This window comes from Lynx canadensis, chromosome C1 (genome assembly GCF_007474595.2).
Source record: "Lynx canadensis isolate LIC74 chromosome C1, mLynCan4.pri.v2, whole genome shotgun sequence".
In the NCBI taxonomy this organism is placed as follows: domain Eukaryota; kingdom Metazoa; phylum Chordata; class Mammalia; order Carnivora; family Felidae; genus Lynx; species Lynx canadensis.
This window is the reverse complement of record NC_044310.1, coordinates 8,861,881-8,874,981: the sequence shown is the minus strand read 5'-3', so window position 1 is coordinate 8,874,981 and position 13,101 is coordinate 8,861,881. Positions and strand designations below refer to the sequence as shown.

Genomic DNA, 13,101 nt, shown 5'->3' with positions numbered 1-13,101 from the left:
GGCTTCAAGTCAAATAATTTCTATCCAGTAAAGCAAGCTTTTGTTGAGCATCTTACTGCACGCTAGGCGCTATGCTAGGTTTCCAGAAAGTCTGTCCCCTGGAGAACATGCTGGGAGAAATCAATGTTAACCAAACAACCATCACCACAAAGCCGCAATGTGGAAGGAGCTAAAACGAAGTCATAAATAAAATTCTATGGGAGCACAGAACAGGGAAGGCTCATTCTGCTTTGGCAGAAGTGGGACAGTACACGCCAAGGTCCATGGGAATCTTCAGAGGTGTGAGGACCTTTGCGCTGGGTCTTGAAGAATGAGCAGAGGTTAGAGTCTACCAGTGGGATTAGGGGTGCAGGGACGTGCCAGGCCAAGAGAAGTCCAAATGCAAAGATTTTAAGACACGAAAGTACACAGCCCTTTTAGGGAACACTGATGACTTCGGTGTGACTGTGGCACACCAAACATATTGGCGAAGGGAGATAGCAAAGAAGGCTAGAAAAGGGAATTAGTTTGGGAAGAGCGTGGTATGTCATGCTAAGGGATGGGGTTTCCAGACATAAAAAACCAGTGAGGAGGCTGCTCAAAACCACCAAACTCGGGAGGCTGAAATCCAGCTGACAATTCTCCAGGAGAACTGTCTTACTGTTTTTAGAGAAATGTGACAGGAAGGGCAGGTTGACAAAATAATTACGATGCACCACCCCTGGATAAAGACCTTTTCTACTAACTAAGGTATGATACTTTTTAGAACAAGAGTTATTGGTTTCTGGCTTTCTGGTTTTCAGTTCCAATAGTTGGCTATATAGAAGATTTATTTTAACACTAAGAAGTCACAGTAATATTTCTGGGTTTCAGCATGGTATTAGGAACAAGGAATCGGAGGTTTAAAAAAAAAAAAAAAGCTTTACCACAGACAAGAATGCCTTTTGGAAGACATTTTTAAAATTTTATTTATTTTTTATTTATTTAAGAGAGAGAGAGAGAGAGAGAGAGAGAGAGAGAGAGTGTGTGTGTGTGTGTGTGTGTGTGTGTGTGTGTGAGCAGGGGAGGGGCAGAGAGAGGGAGAAAGAGAGAATCTCAAGCAGGCTCTGCACTGTCAGCACAGCACCCATTGCGGGGCTTAAACCCACAGACTGTGGGACCATGACCTGAACCAAACCAAGAGTCAGACACGTAGCCAACTGAGCCACCCAAGCACCCTTAGAAGACATTTTTAAGTAGACAATGGCTCATCAGAAATATCAATAAAATTCTTTTGTTCGAGGTAAGCTCTTGTTTATCGTAGCTTTCCAAAACACTACCCTAAACTTCACCTAAACTTCCAGGTGAACATATTATATAAGAAATAACATCAAATCAAAATAATACAGTATCATGAGATCAATTATCCAGACAAATTTAATGAATGAAATCTGATCATATAAAACAGCGGTTTTAAAATTTTTCGATCAATAAACTTAGGGTCTCATTTCACCATACATTCTCTTCATCTTCTTCTGACATAGAATAAGCCAATGGATATCCTATGAGCCTCGATCACACACACTGAAGAAAGTTTGCAGGTTTGCAGTCGTATGTGTTATCACTCAAATAACCACAGTATTACCCAAAAGTCAGATCATGTAGATAATAATTCAAACAGTTTGAGAGTTTTCATAGCAAAGACAGGCAACACCTGATCGTTTGATAATGTAACTCTTTTCTTACGATGATATAAATATAGGCATAGAGTGGTTCCAACTCACTACATCAAATCCAGGAATGTACATGTCAGTGTTTTCCAAGAAACTTTCAGAACACACACCGTTAGCTTGGCAATCCTTCAACCCAGTGATTTTCAGAGTTAGGTCAACATGATAACTTGATGGGAAACTACAGGCAATTTATCCTACTATAAACACAAGGTCAAAATTACACCTTTTAAAAATTATTGTGTGTGTGAGTACCCAGAAAGAAATGTATCTAAACTCACTTCTAGGACATTAAAAAACAAAAACAAAAACAAAAACCCATGACCAAGCATGGTGGGGGAGAGAGTTTTTATCACGGACATTTATGTTGCCCAAATGGTCTAAGTTCTTGCTTGGTCACTGACGGCATTAATACAGGATGCCAACTCTAGAGCAATGGGTTGAAAAGAATCGTGAGAAAAAAAAAAAAAAAAAAAAAAAAAAAAAAAAAAAAAAAAAAAAAAAAAAAAAAAAAAAAAGAAAAGAATCGTGAGGCTAGGTTAGGGTTTATCAGGAAAGCAGCCCTGCTGAGTAAGTGATGTCTGGTGTGGGCCTGAGTATTTGCTAAACCAGGATTAACAGTCTTCTAGACGAGGGACTCATGTACAGAAAGGCACCAATCTTCTAGAGACAACTTTCCACTCACCAATGAGTACAGAGGTGATGTTGATATCCAAACGGGGTTTGGCCTTGGCTTCTAGCTTCAGTCGAGGAGGATGGAGACGACTAGCTGCCTGTTGTTGCCAGGATACAGAGCATGGCCATGGCTCAATAAATGGCTCCCAGCCTAAAAGAACACAGGAAATAAGACATCTGTTAAGCAGATATCAAGAGTTTATAGGGGAACACTGTTCACAAATGCTCAGCAAGGACAAACTATAGCTTAATAGCTTTCTATTTCCAATGTGATTTCACAGCGAAAGCACCATCTTTAGCTATAGGTCACCCTACAGATGCCTGTGCAGGCTAGAGGACATCACTACACAGACAGATACATGCCCCACATGGTCTTCCAGAGCGGGGAGGAAGGAAGGCATAGAGTGCATGTGCCTTCTCTATGAAAGAGCAGGCAGGACCTGCTTTTGATCCACTCAAAATGGAAAAAGGAGTCTCTGACACAGGATGGAAAAGTACTAACAGAAGCTGAAGTAACTACTAAATTTGATTCTCCTGCTTATGTTGAGAATCCACTTAGTTGAGGGGCGCCTGGGGGGCTCAGTCAGTCGGGCATCCGACTTCAGCTCAGGTCATGATCTCATGGTTTGTGGGTTCGAGCCCCATGTCGGGCTCTGTGCTGACAGCTCGGAGCCTGGAGCCTGCTTCTGATTCTGTGTCTCCCACTCTCTCTGCCCCTCCCCGACTCATTCTCGCTCACTCTCTCTTGCTCTCTCAAAAATAAACATTAAAAAAAAAAAAAAAAAAAGAATCCACTGGTTGAATAAATAGGTAGAACACAATTAGAAATTCATTGTCTTTCAAATTTCTAATCTTAAATCATATGTGCCAAAGGTATATAAACAACACATATATATGGTTTAAAGAATAAAATTACTACAAAGTCCTGTACCCACTATTCAGCTTAAGAAACAGAAAATCAGAAGTTCCTTGGAAGCCCCCGAGTGCCACTCTCCCATGTCAGCCCCCCTTGCCACCAACCCTCTCCCACCCAATTCCAAGTAAACATTAGTTTGGGTTTTTAATCACATGCTTGCTCTTATCGTTTCACCACACACGCATGCATTTCTTCAGAACATACTGGTTAATCGGTCCTACTAGAGATCTTTACATAAGTGGAATCTGATGTATGTGTTCTTCTGCAAGTTTCTATTTTTGCCCAACAACATGCCTCTGAGATTCACTCATATTTCTGCCAGGTAGCTGTGGCACATTTATTTTCCCCACTGAATTGTAATCCGCTTGTGAATATACCACAGTCTACATATTCATTCCACTTCTGAGAAACACCCCCTTGAGGAGGAGGAACAACACTACAACCAGTCTTCTATCTGTTTCCGAGCACACATGAGCAAGAGATCCTTCCAGGGTACAGACCTAGAAGAAGTATATTGCTGGGTTGTTGAGCATGCTTATACTCAACCTTACCATTTGTCAATTTTTTCCAAAGTGGTTACCCCAATTTACAATTTGAATGGCAAGAAATTAGAGCTCTGCGGCTCATAGTCTCACACTTCATTCTTGCCAGTCTGATAGGTGAGAAAAATGATACCTCCCTGGGTTTTAAAGACTCAAGTTTTCGGGCGCCTGGGTGGCTCAGTAGGTTAAGAGTCCGACTTCGGCTCGGGTCATGATCTAATGGTTCGTGGGTTCGAGCCCCGCGTCTGGCTGTGCTGATGGCTCAGAGCCTGGAGCCTACTTTGGATTCAGTGTCTCCCTCTCTCTGCCCCTTCCCTGTGTTCGTATCCACACTTTTTCTCTGATGTAAATAAACATTTAAAAAATTTTTTTAATAAAGCAAAAAAACAAAAGGCTTACGGGCAGAAATCTCCCTATCAGGAGCACCTGGCTGGCTCAGTGGGAAGAACATGCAACTCATCTTAGGGTAGTGAATTTAAGCTTCACATTGGGTACAGAAATTACTTAAATAAATAAAAACTTAAAAAAAAAAGGGGGGGGAGGAGAAATTTAGCTACTATCGGGGCCAAATGATCCTTCGCTACTAAGCAATTTCATATTCCAGAATGAGCCAAACCCCTGAATCAAAAACAATGAACTTCATATGAAACCTTGGGTTTAAATAGCTCAGTTGCAACATATCAGATATGTTAGGAAAATGAAAAGTCTCCATCTTTTGTGCTCATGCAGTCACTTGTGTTTCATCTTTCCTGCCCAGCCCCACCTCCTTTCCCTCACGCAAAATTTATGTAGAAATTGGCCCAGGCAAATATTGAAGTGTGTTTTTTAAGTCCCATGATAATATACGCTTGTATACTGACCTGACAGAGCACGGTTATAATAATCTCCAGAAAGGGTGAAGTGGGCGTACCCTTCAGGGCTAGTCCTTACATGCTGCAGAAAACTCAGGCCTGCAACGAAAGCAAATTTTACTACAGCGCTGGGGTGAGAACAACCAAAACTTTCTTTCACAGATTAAATCACAGTGAAGAGATGTCAGTCATAGCTGATACTGATGAAATCATAGGAAAGCACACCAAATTTTGAGATTTTGTTCATCTTGGGTTTTTGGCATGAATTCTGACTTAAAAAAACAAAACAAAAAAAAACCACTGTGTTAAAATTTTATTTGTCATAGCTCCTGAGTTTCCTGGCACGCCTTTAAGTGTCGTGCCTCAGGCAAATGCCACCTTTGTCTCCCTCTGGCCCCAGCCTTGGCACGCAGGTGTATCTGTGTTATTTCAAGTCTTCAGGAACATAAAAAACATACTTCTCCCTGAATATCTGAAAATCAGAAGGCAGGCTGATGAGAGCAGTTATGTCCTGATGAATATTAGCTCAAAATTTTAAGATTACCACAGAAAAATAAGGAGTAATTATTCCCTGCAGAAAAGACACTCAGTCAAAAATTCCAGCTGTTACTTTCAATCAAGTGGCCCTTGTGGTGCCTTGAAGCACAGGGAAAAGGAAGCCTCTCCAGTGTGTCAAAGGTTGAGCTCAATACCCAGGATGGAATTTTCCTTGAAGGGAAAAGAGGCTAGCAAGATCAAAACAACAGAATATTAAAAGGAAACACAGCGGTGAGATTTTCGGGTACTCTCCTCAGAAGCCCCATCTACCACCACCTGCAATGACACAATTTGGGATAGGGTCCTCATACCCTTGTCACTTGCTAGTGAAAGACAGCTCTCAAGGCCCCATGGAGGACACTGAGGGAAGCATTCTCGTAAGACTGTGTGTGTTTTATTTTCAAACGTATATAAGGTAGAGCATTAGCTTTTAAATGTCTTTAAGAACAGTACTCACTCCAGTCTTTAGGTATATAAAAAGATAAACAAAATGGAGACACCAACAATGATTTAGGTAGAGCTGTTAATATAACAGAAATTTCATCAATGACAATTTCTATTATTCCCAAACTAGAGGCTGAAGGCCACATATGGCAAATAAATACACATTTCTTTAAAATAGAAATAATGAAAAACATATGTAAAACTATTATCTAAATTTCACCCATACGACTAAGGGGGGGTGGGGGGAGGATGAATATCATTTAAAAAAGGGGGGGGGGTGCAAACGGCTTAGCAATCACTGCAAATCTTCAAGATGAATCTGAAAATCAGGACAACACTCACGGGAAAAGGTGAGCTCAGCCAGAGGAACGTCACAGTCCATGCAGTCATCGATGAAACAGATGCACACACTCTCCGCTTTCACCTCCACCCCAGAGATCAGCTGGGCTGCCACAGGCCCCTGGCTCTCGTGGCTATCAGCAGCCAGGGAAAGAGACTTCAGAGGTTCAGCATTCTTAAACAACCAACTTGCTGCCTTTTTCAGTTGGCCTTCGAAAAATGTAAAGGTGATCAGTTCAGCCAGTTCGCACAGCTACTCAAGCAACTCGTTGAGGAAACAGAGAAATAAAGTTCATAGGGACCTACTGGACAGCCCAAGGGAACCTTGTTCCCAGATGTACTCTTATAGACTTAAGGGGGGGGGGGGGGGAAACCTGGTGTGATGATAGCAATTCTATTTTTAAGTAAACAGAATGTACCCCCCTTGCACACCTTCCACTCAAGTTCACCACCTTTCATGATCCGGTTCAAAATGCCTCCAGAAGCCATCCCTCCTCTATTATGACATCCGTTGAAGGAGAGGAAAGGAAAAGACAGGATCCAAATTCTAGACGTCACTTAGTAGGGAAGTACGTAATCTTCACCATGTAGGGTTTTATTATATTATTATTATTATTACTATTACTATTATTATTTTAGCGAGCTCTATGCCCAATGTAGGGCTCCAACTCATGACCCTGATATCAAGAGTCACATGTTCTACGGACTGAGCCAGCCAGGCACCCCACTATGTAGCTTTGCATAGAATGATGTGCTACTATACTTCGTCTTTGCAACCGATCACAATTCCTTGCGAACAGACAGCTATGAGAAGTGCATGTGTGTGACACACGACTGTTAGATAACAGCCCTCTGAACATAACCAGATTGCTGAAGCTAAAAAGAAAAGGAAAGGAAAGCCATGCGACCCCATATTTATAAATTAGCAGAGACCAGTGCACAGAACAGGGGTGAGTGGTGAAGGGCATATGCTCTAGAGGAAGATGGCCTGGCTTCGGATTCCAGCACCTACTAGATGCTGGACCTTGGACAAGTTCCTCGATCTCTGCCCACAACACCCACAGACAGGGCTGCCATGAGGAGGAAACAAATGGGCACAAGTAAAGCTCTCCCAGGAGCAGAGCCCAGCGCGTACTGAAGGCTCTATTAACATTAGTCATTGTTATCTTTTTCGCAACTGATGGAACGACACCTTAGCTGCTAAAGAAATAAAAATTAACAAAAATCTAAAAAGCTCTTAGAAATTGAAAAGAAATGTTTTATTATTAAAGAAAGAGAAAAAAATAGACAATGTAAACACTAAGAGGTATTAAGCTAACCGAACTAGCTAACTAGAGCTACCGTCATTTGTCACAGAAGGAAAAAGATAACAGTTAATGCAAACAATCGTGCGGTGAGAGCAACGTTTTCACACGTAATTGGTCAGAGTGTCGCCTGGTACACAATGTTGCAGAAAAAGATCTGTCAATTTGAATAAAAAGCCCGAAAAATATATCTATAACCTTTGATCCAGGATTTATACTAGTAGGTCTCTCTACCAGGGAAATACTAAATAAAAGTTATAGACAAAAGTTCATACCAAAACCTATTTATTACAGAATTGTATACAAATATTGAAAGAATGAAAAACAAAAAACAGTTAAATAAATTAAAATATATCATTTGATCAATGCCAAAAAATCAATGTTTATAAATAACTTTAATGACATGGGAAGATGCTGCTGATATTAAGTATATCGCAGTAATATTATAACTCAATAAAACCGTGTTGTAAAGAGGGCTATAAAATTGTATTTGCAATACAATCTGCCAACATACATGGTATTATATGTATATATACACGTATAGGTACATGTAGTACGTGAAGAAACAGAAAAATGTACGTGTAAGTGTAGACTAGAAAAAACACAGCTTTTGCTGTATCTTCCTGTTTCAAGAGAAAGGACCACACACAGAGGGAGGTGGGAAGGAAATTATGTTGCAGTAGAAAGAACCCAGGCAGACTCAGCCCCTCACTAATAGGTGACCTGAAGCCAGTTAATTAATCTATCTGAGCCAGGTTCCTTATCGGAAATGGGGTAATAATGGCCACCTGCAAGGCTATAAAAATTCAACAAGAAAACACAGGACGAGGCACACGGGCACTCGGCGGTCGTGACTATCAGCATTGCCAGCGCCTCCACCAGCAGCAACAGCAGCTGACAGCATTAGAGCTCCCGCTGTGGGCCAGGCACTTCCCTTAAGTGCTCTGCATATAGCGCCTATTTGTATCAAACCTCCAAGGGAAGTGGTCTTACCCTCCTCTTACAGATAAGGAAGCACTGCTACCGAGAGGCTAAGTAACTTGCCCGAGTCGCTAACAGGTAACCAAAAAGCAGCAAAGTGAAAACCTGAAGCCAAGCATCGGTTCCAGGGCCCACATTCTCATCCACTAAGAAATACTGCTGCTCATTATCACTTCCAGCCCAAGATCATGGTCAGCCCAAAGAAAATCATGGAGGGGTTTCAAAACACAGTCCAGCCCTCCAAGCCACCTTGTGGGAGCAGGAGAGGCAGGGAATGAGAAGCAAGCTTATTATCCAGATGAACAGGTCATGGAAACCTGGGTGCAACTTACCTTGACAGACCAGAAGGGCTTTGCGGCAATCGTCCATGCTGAATCCCAGCTCCTGTAGTCTAGCCAGCTGTAACTCTAGGAAAAAGCGGGACATAATTTTTATAAATAAATTATATATATAATATACTATATATAATATAGTATATAATTAATCCACTAACTGAAGAAAAAAGAAAAGAATTCAGAAACGGGTGACAAAAACATTATATTTCTCTAGGCAAAAACGGGATCCTAACTGGAGCACCTTGAAATTTTTAAGAGTGTGTTCCCTGTATTGACTGTGTTTGTAAAAGCTTAAAACCGACATTTAGAATCATCCACATAGCTTTGGAGGAAAACTCAAGGTATAAAACTAAACCTTCGCATTATCTATAGAACTCTGGAAGAAATGGCAAAAGGGAAACTGGTGTCGGCTAGCACAGCTGGTTTGGGGTGTTGTATTTGTTCTTAAATTTTTAAAAGTTAGAGGATCATACTTACAATTACACTTAATGACATGTAATTATCCTCTGAACAATTTAATTGTGCAAAAGGAAATCTTGAAAGTTAACGAGAAGGGTAGACATTAGGAAGACTGAGTGGGTTGTACAGCTCGACACCTACCCAAGACAGGATCTAGGGTATGTCTCGTCCCTTCTCTGACTTCCTCTCCGGCTCGAGGCGCACCGGGAACGTGACTGCTAACGGAGCTGGCCTCCAAGGCCACTGCGTCGGGGCCGGCAGCATGGGCTTGCTCTGGGATAGATTTTGCGATGGCAAGAAACAGCTGAACATCGTTATAGGAGAGTCTGATATCCAGGGCCTGTAACTGAATCTAACAAAATTGAAAGGACGTAAGTTTTTAAAGTTGCCTTTGCTTTTACATCCATACCTCTTACAGGCAGAGTTCCTAATTCAAGTTCTAGAAGTCCCACAGACACTACACTAGTTTTCCATTTCAAAGACTGGGAAAATCTTGAAATTAAGCACCAAGAGCCATGAGGTAAGACATCTCTGCTGTGAGGTCAAATGCTCATAAAACTTCACTAAATAAAAACTATGAAGCTAGGAAAATTACTACAGCAATGATTTGCTTACAAGTATATTAATCATCAAAGCAGAGAATCAGAGAATGGCTGTGGGTGGGGGGACAGATTACCCGTAAGTAAAGTTCTGTTACTCCATTTTGCTTTGATCTACTTCATTTTTTAAAATTTCAACAACGAGCAGACCACTCAACAAAAATGATCTCCTTCTTCTTCCAACGTAACTTTAAATGAGTCAAGTTCCACACTCATACCTCTCGAAATCCAGTCTGCCTCAGAGAATGGCAACATAGCTACCATTGGTAAAAGCAATACAGATGCCAGCACAATCGGGACGTTGTGGTCTCACAGATCGTGAGATTGAACCCCGTGTCAGGTTCTGCACTGGCAGTGAGGAGCCTGCTTGGAACGCGCTCTCTCTCTCTGCCCTCCCCATTTCTCTCTCTGTCTCAAAATAAATACACATTAAACAACAACAACAGGATGCGCCTGCATGGCTCAGTTGGTTAAGTGTCCAACTCCTGATTTCAGCTCAGGTCATGATCTCACAGTTGGTGGGATGGAGCCTTGAGTCAGGATCTGCGCCGACAGGGTGCAGGCTGAGCCTGCCTGAGATTCTCTGTCTGCCCATCTCCTCCTCATGCCTGCTCTCTCTCAAAATAAATAAATAAACATCAGGGGCTCCTGAGTGGCTCGGGCAGTTAAACATCCCGCTCCTGATTTCAGCTCTAGGCATGATCTCACAGTTTGTGAGTCTGAGCCCTGTGTCAGGCTCTGTGCTGACAGTGTGGAGCCTGCTTGGGATTCTCTCTCTCTCCGTCTCTCTTTCTGCCTCACCCCTGCTTGTGTGCTCTCTCTCTCTCTCAAAATAAATCAACATGAAATAAATAAATAAATAAATAAACAAACATACATTTCAAAAAAAACACAAACTGGGATGACTGTTGGAATGTCTGGGGTGGCATTTTGTTTATTCGCTATTTCAAATTTTTCTTTAAAGATAAAAAAATCAACACCGCTTTTCTCTATCCTTCAATCTCCCATGGTTCAGGCGGATTAATTAATCGTTCCTCCTCTGTCAAAGAAATCACACACTAACTTCTCAAGCCTTCCTTGCCTGCCTTTAGCCTCCCTCTCTTCAGCTCGCATCCTCACATTCCCACGCACCTTTGTTCTAGGGAGATCTCTCTCCGTTTTGCGTTAGCTGCACCCCTTCCGCTTCCAACTCTGCTACTGGCCAACGTGGCATGGTCTCCTCCTCTGCTTCCTGACATCCTGCCCCTCCGCTCAGACTCAGCCTACCTTCGGTTCCACCCGCAACCCAGATGCCTCCCTGTGTTGCGTTCTGCTTTCCATAAACTTTTATAAAACTTCAAGATTCTACCAATTAACAGCTCTTTTATTCTCCACGAGACTGAAAGATTTTCTAGGACAGAGACAATGTCTTATTTACTTTGTATTTGCTATAGTGAAAAAAAATGTGGAGTTCAGCAGAGTAAGTAAGTTGTGCGGGCTCAGGAATGTGTTTGAGAGTGTATCGATGTGTAGACAGATTTTTTATCATTACCTCTAAGATCGGTGGGAAATCTTCACTATTGAATGCATCCATCAATCCTGAACTGTTCTGATAAGAAGAATTCCCCACGAGTTCCACCTGAATTTGAACCGGATCAACAATTGAAAGAGCTGTATCATGTTCATTCCCTAGTCGGCATGAAAACACCTAGAGAACGAAATGCAATACAGTAAGAATTAATGTCTGATTTAGAAGAGTCTAAGCATCAACAGAAAAAAAAAGAAAACACTCTCGTGGTATCAATCAGCCCTGTGTTATCAAAAGACCCATAGCAACTGCTGAAATAGATACTGTCGAGAGTGAACCGGGGATTCTCACCCACTGCCAGGAGCACGTGAAACGGTTCACCCACATAAAAGGCAATTTACTGATACATGGCAAAAGACTTAAAAATCTCACACCCCTTGATCCAATAATTCTACTTCTTTCTAGGAACTAGCCTATGGAAATAATGCAAAATACATTTAAAAAAAAAATCACCGAACCATTATTTCATAGTTAATAAAAAAAAAAATTAAGAGCAACCTATATCATATCACATCTACTCAACGGAATATTTTGCGATCATTTAAAAGTAATAAAGGGGTGCTTGGGTGGCTCAGTAAGTTGAACTTCCGACTCTTAATTTCAGCTCAGGTCATGATCCCAGGGTCGTGGCTTCAAGCCCTGTGTCGGGCTCTGCGCTGAGTGTGGTACCTGCTTGAGATCCTCTCTCTCTCCCTCTGCCTCTCTTTCCTACTCACATTCTCTCTCAAAAATAAAATTAAAATAATAATAAAAGGGACAATTAAAAAGACCATGGCGGTGGGGGGCGGGGGGAGGGCCTAGGTGACTCAGTCGGTTAAGTGTACAACTCTTGGTTTCGGCTTGGGTCATGATCTCACAGTTCATGAGTTTGAGCCCCATGTCAAGCTCTGTGCTGATGGTGCAGAGCCTGCTTGGGATTCTCTCTCTCTTGCTCTCTCAAAATAAATAAACTTAAAAAAAAAAGAAAAAAGACCATATGGAATGTAGGAAGATAGTTACAACATGGATATGTGAACAAGCAGCCCAATCAAAATAATATTATGCCATGACTTTAAGGAAAGAAACACATCAAAATGTCCATAGAGATTCTATACAGAGGGATAGGTAATTTTTCTCTCCCCTCCCCCAAATTTTAGGTGATATAATTGTTGTTGCACAATTGAAAATAAATACATTAATTATTAAAGCTGGTGATGCATATATAAGGGCTCATTATATTAATCTGTTCACTTGTATATGTTTGAAATGTTCTATAATAAAATGTTTAACAATAAATATATTTATGGGGAGAGAGAAGGGAGAGACAACTCCCATTCTAGGACCAAATTATTTTTGTGCTTCAAGAACAGTACAGGAGAAAGCATTCGCGTTGGTCTCCCTTGCTTCTTCCCCTTTGTGGAGGGTGGGGGGCATTTTCTAGTGCTATTCTCCCCCAGTGATATACCAAAGGGGTCTTAAAATTCAGATCCAATTGTGCTGCTGCAGGAACAAAATTAAAAGGAATTTCCAGGAATCTCAAATATTTTGCCATATACTTCTTGTAAGACTTTGGAGCAAAAAAAGTTTCATTTTCCTCTTTTCTTCAGGGGCTCTGGCTACACAAAATGCAACTGTACCTGACAGTTCATTAATCAATCACCAACATTTTCCATTCAGAGCTGGTACTGGAATGGCTTAGAAAGCAGATGAACTACAATTTCATGATCAACTCACATCACTGGGAAGCTGGGAAGCACTAGACTATTGCAAACTAGCAACACATTTATACGGGGGGGGGGGGGACACGAGGGGGAGGGAGGGAGGGGGAGGGGTGGGGGAGGGTGGGAGGGGGAGAGAGAGAGGGAGGAAACCTCAGTTTCCTTAC

At 41.7% G+C, this 13,101-nt stretch overlaps 1 protein-coding gene across 8 annotated transcripts in view; it reads right to left on the bottom strand.

Annotated features, from left to right (window-relative positions):
• VPS13D (vacuolar protein sorting 13 homolog D) overlaps positions 1-13,101 on the bottom strand; it is a 257,865-nt gene that overhangs the window by 161,821 nt on the left and 82,943 nt on the right. For all 8 annotated transcript variants that reach the window (XM_030324829.1, XM_030324831.1, XM_030324832.1 and 5 more), the window contains 6 exons: positions 11,202-11,357; positions 9,213-9,423; positions 8,610-8,684; positions 5,996-6,202; positions 4,682-4,771; positions 2,374-2,514 (listed from right to left, as the gene is read on the bottom strand). In XM_030324829.1, the coding sequence (XP_030180689.1) occupies positions 2,374-2,514; positions 4,682-4,771; positions 5,996-6,202; positions 8,610-8,684; positions 9,213-9,423; positions 11,202-11,357 (880 nt within the window). The remainder of the gene's footprint in view (positions 1-2,373; positions 2,515-4,681; positions 4,772-5,995; positions 6,203-8,609; positions 8,685-9,212; positions 9,424-11,201; positions 11,358-13,101) is intronic.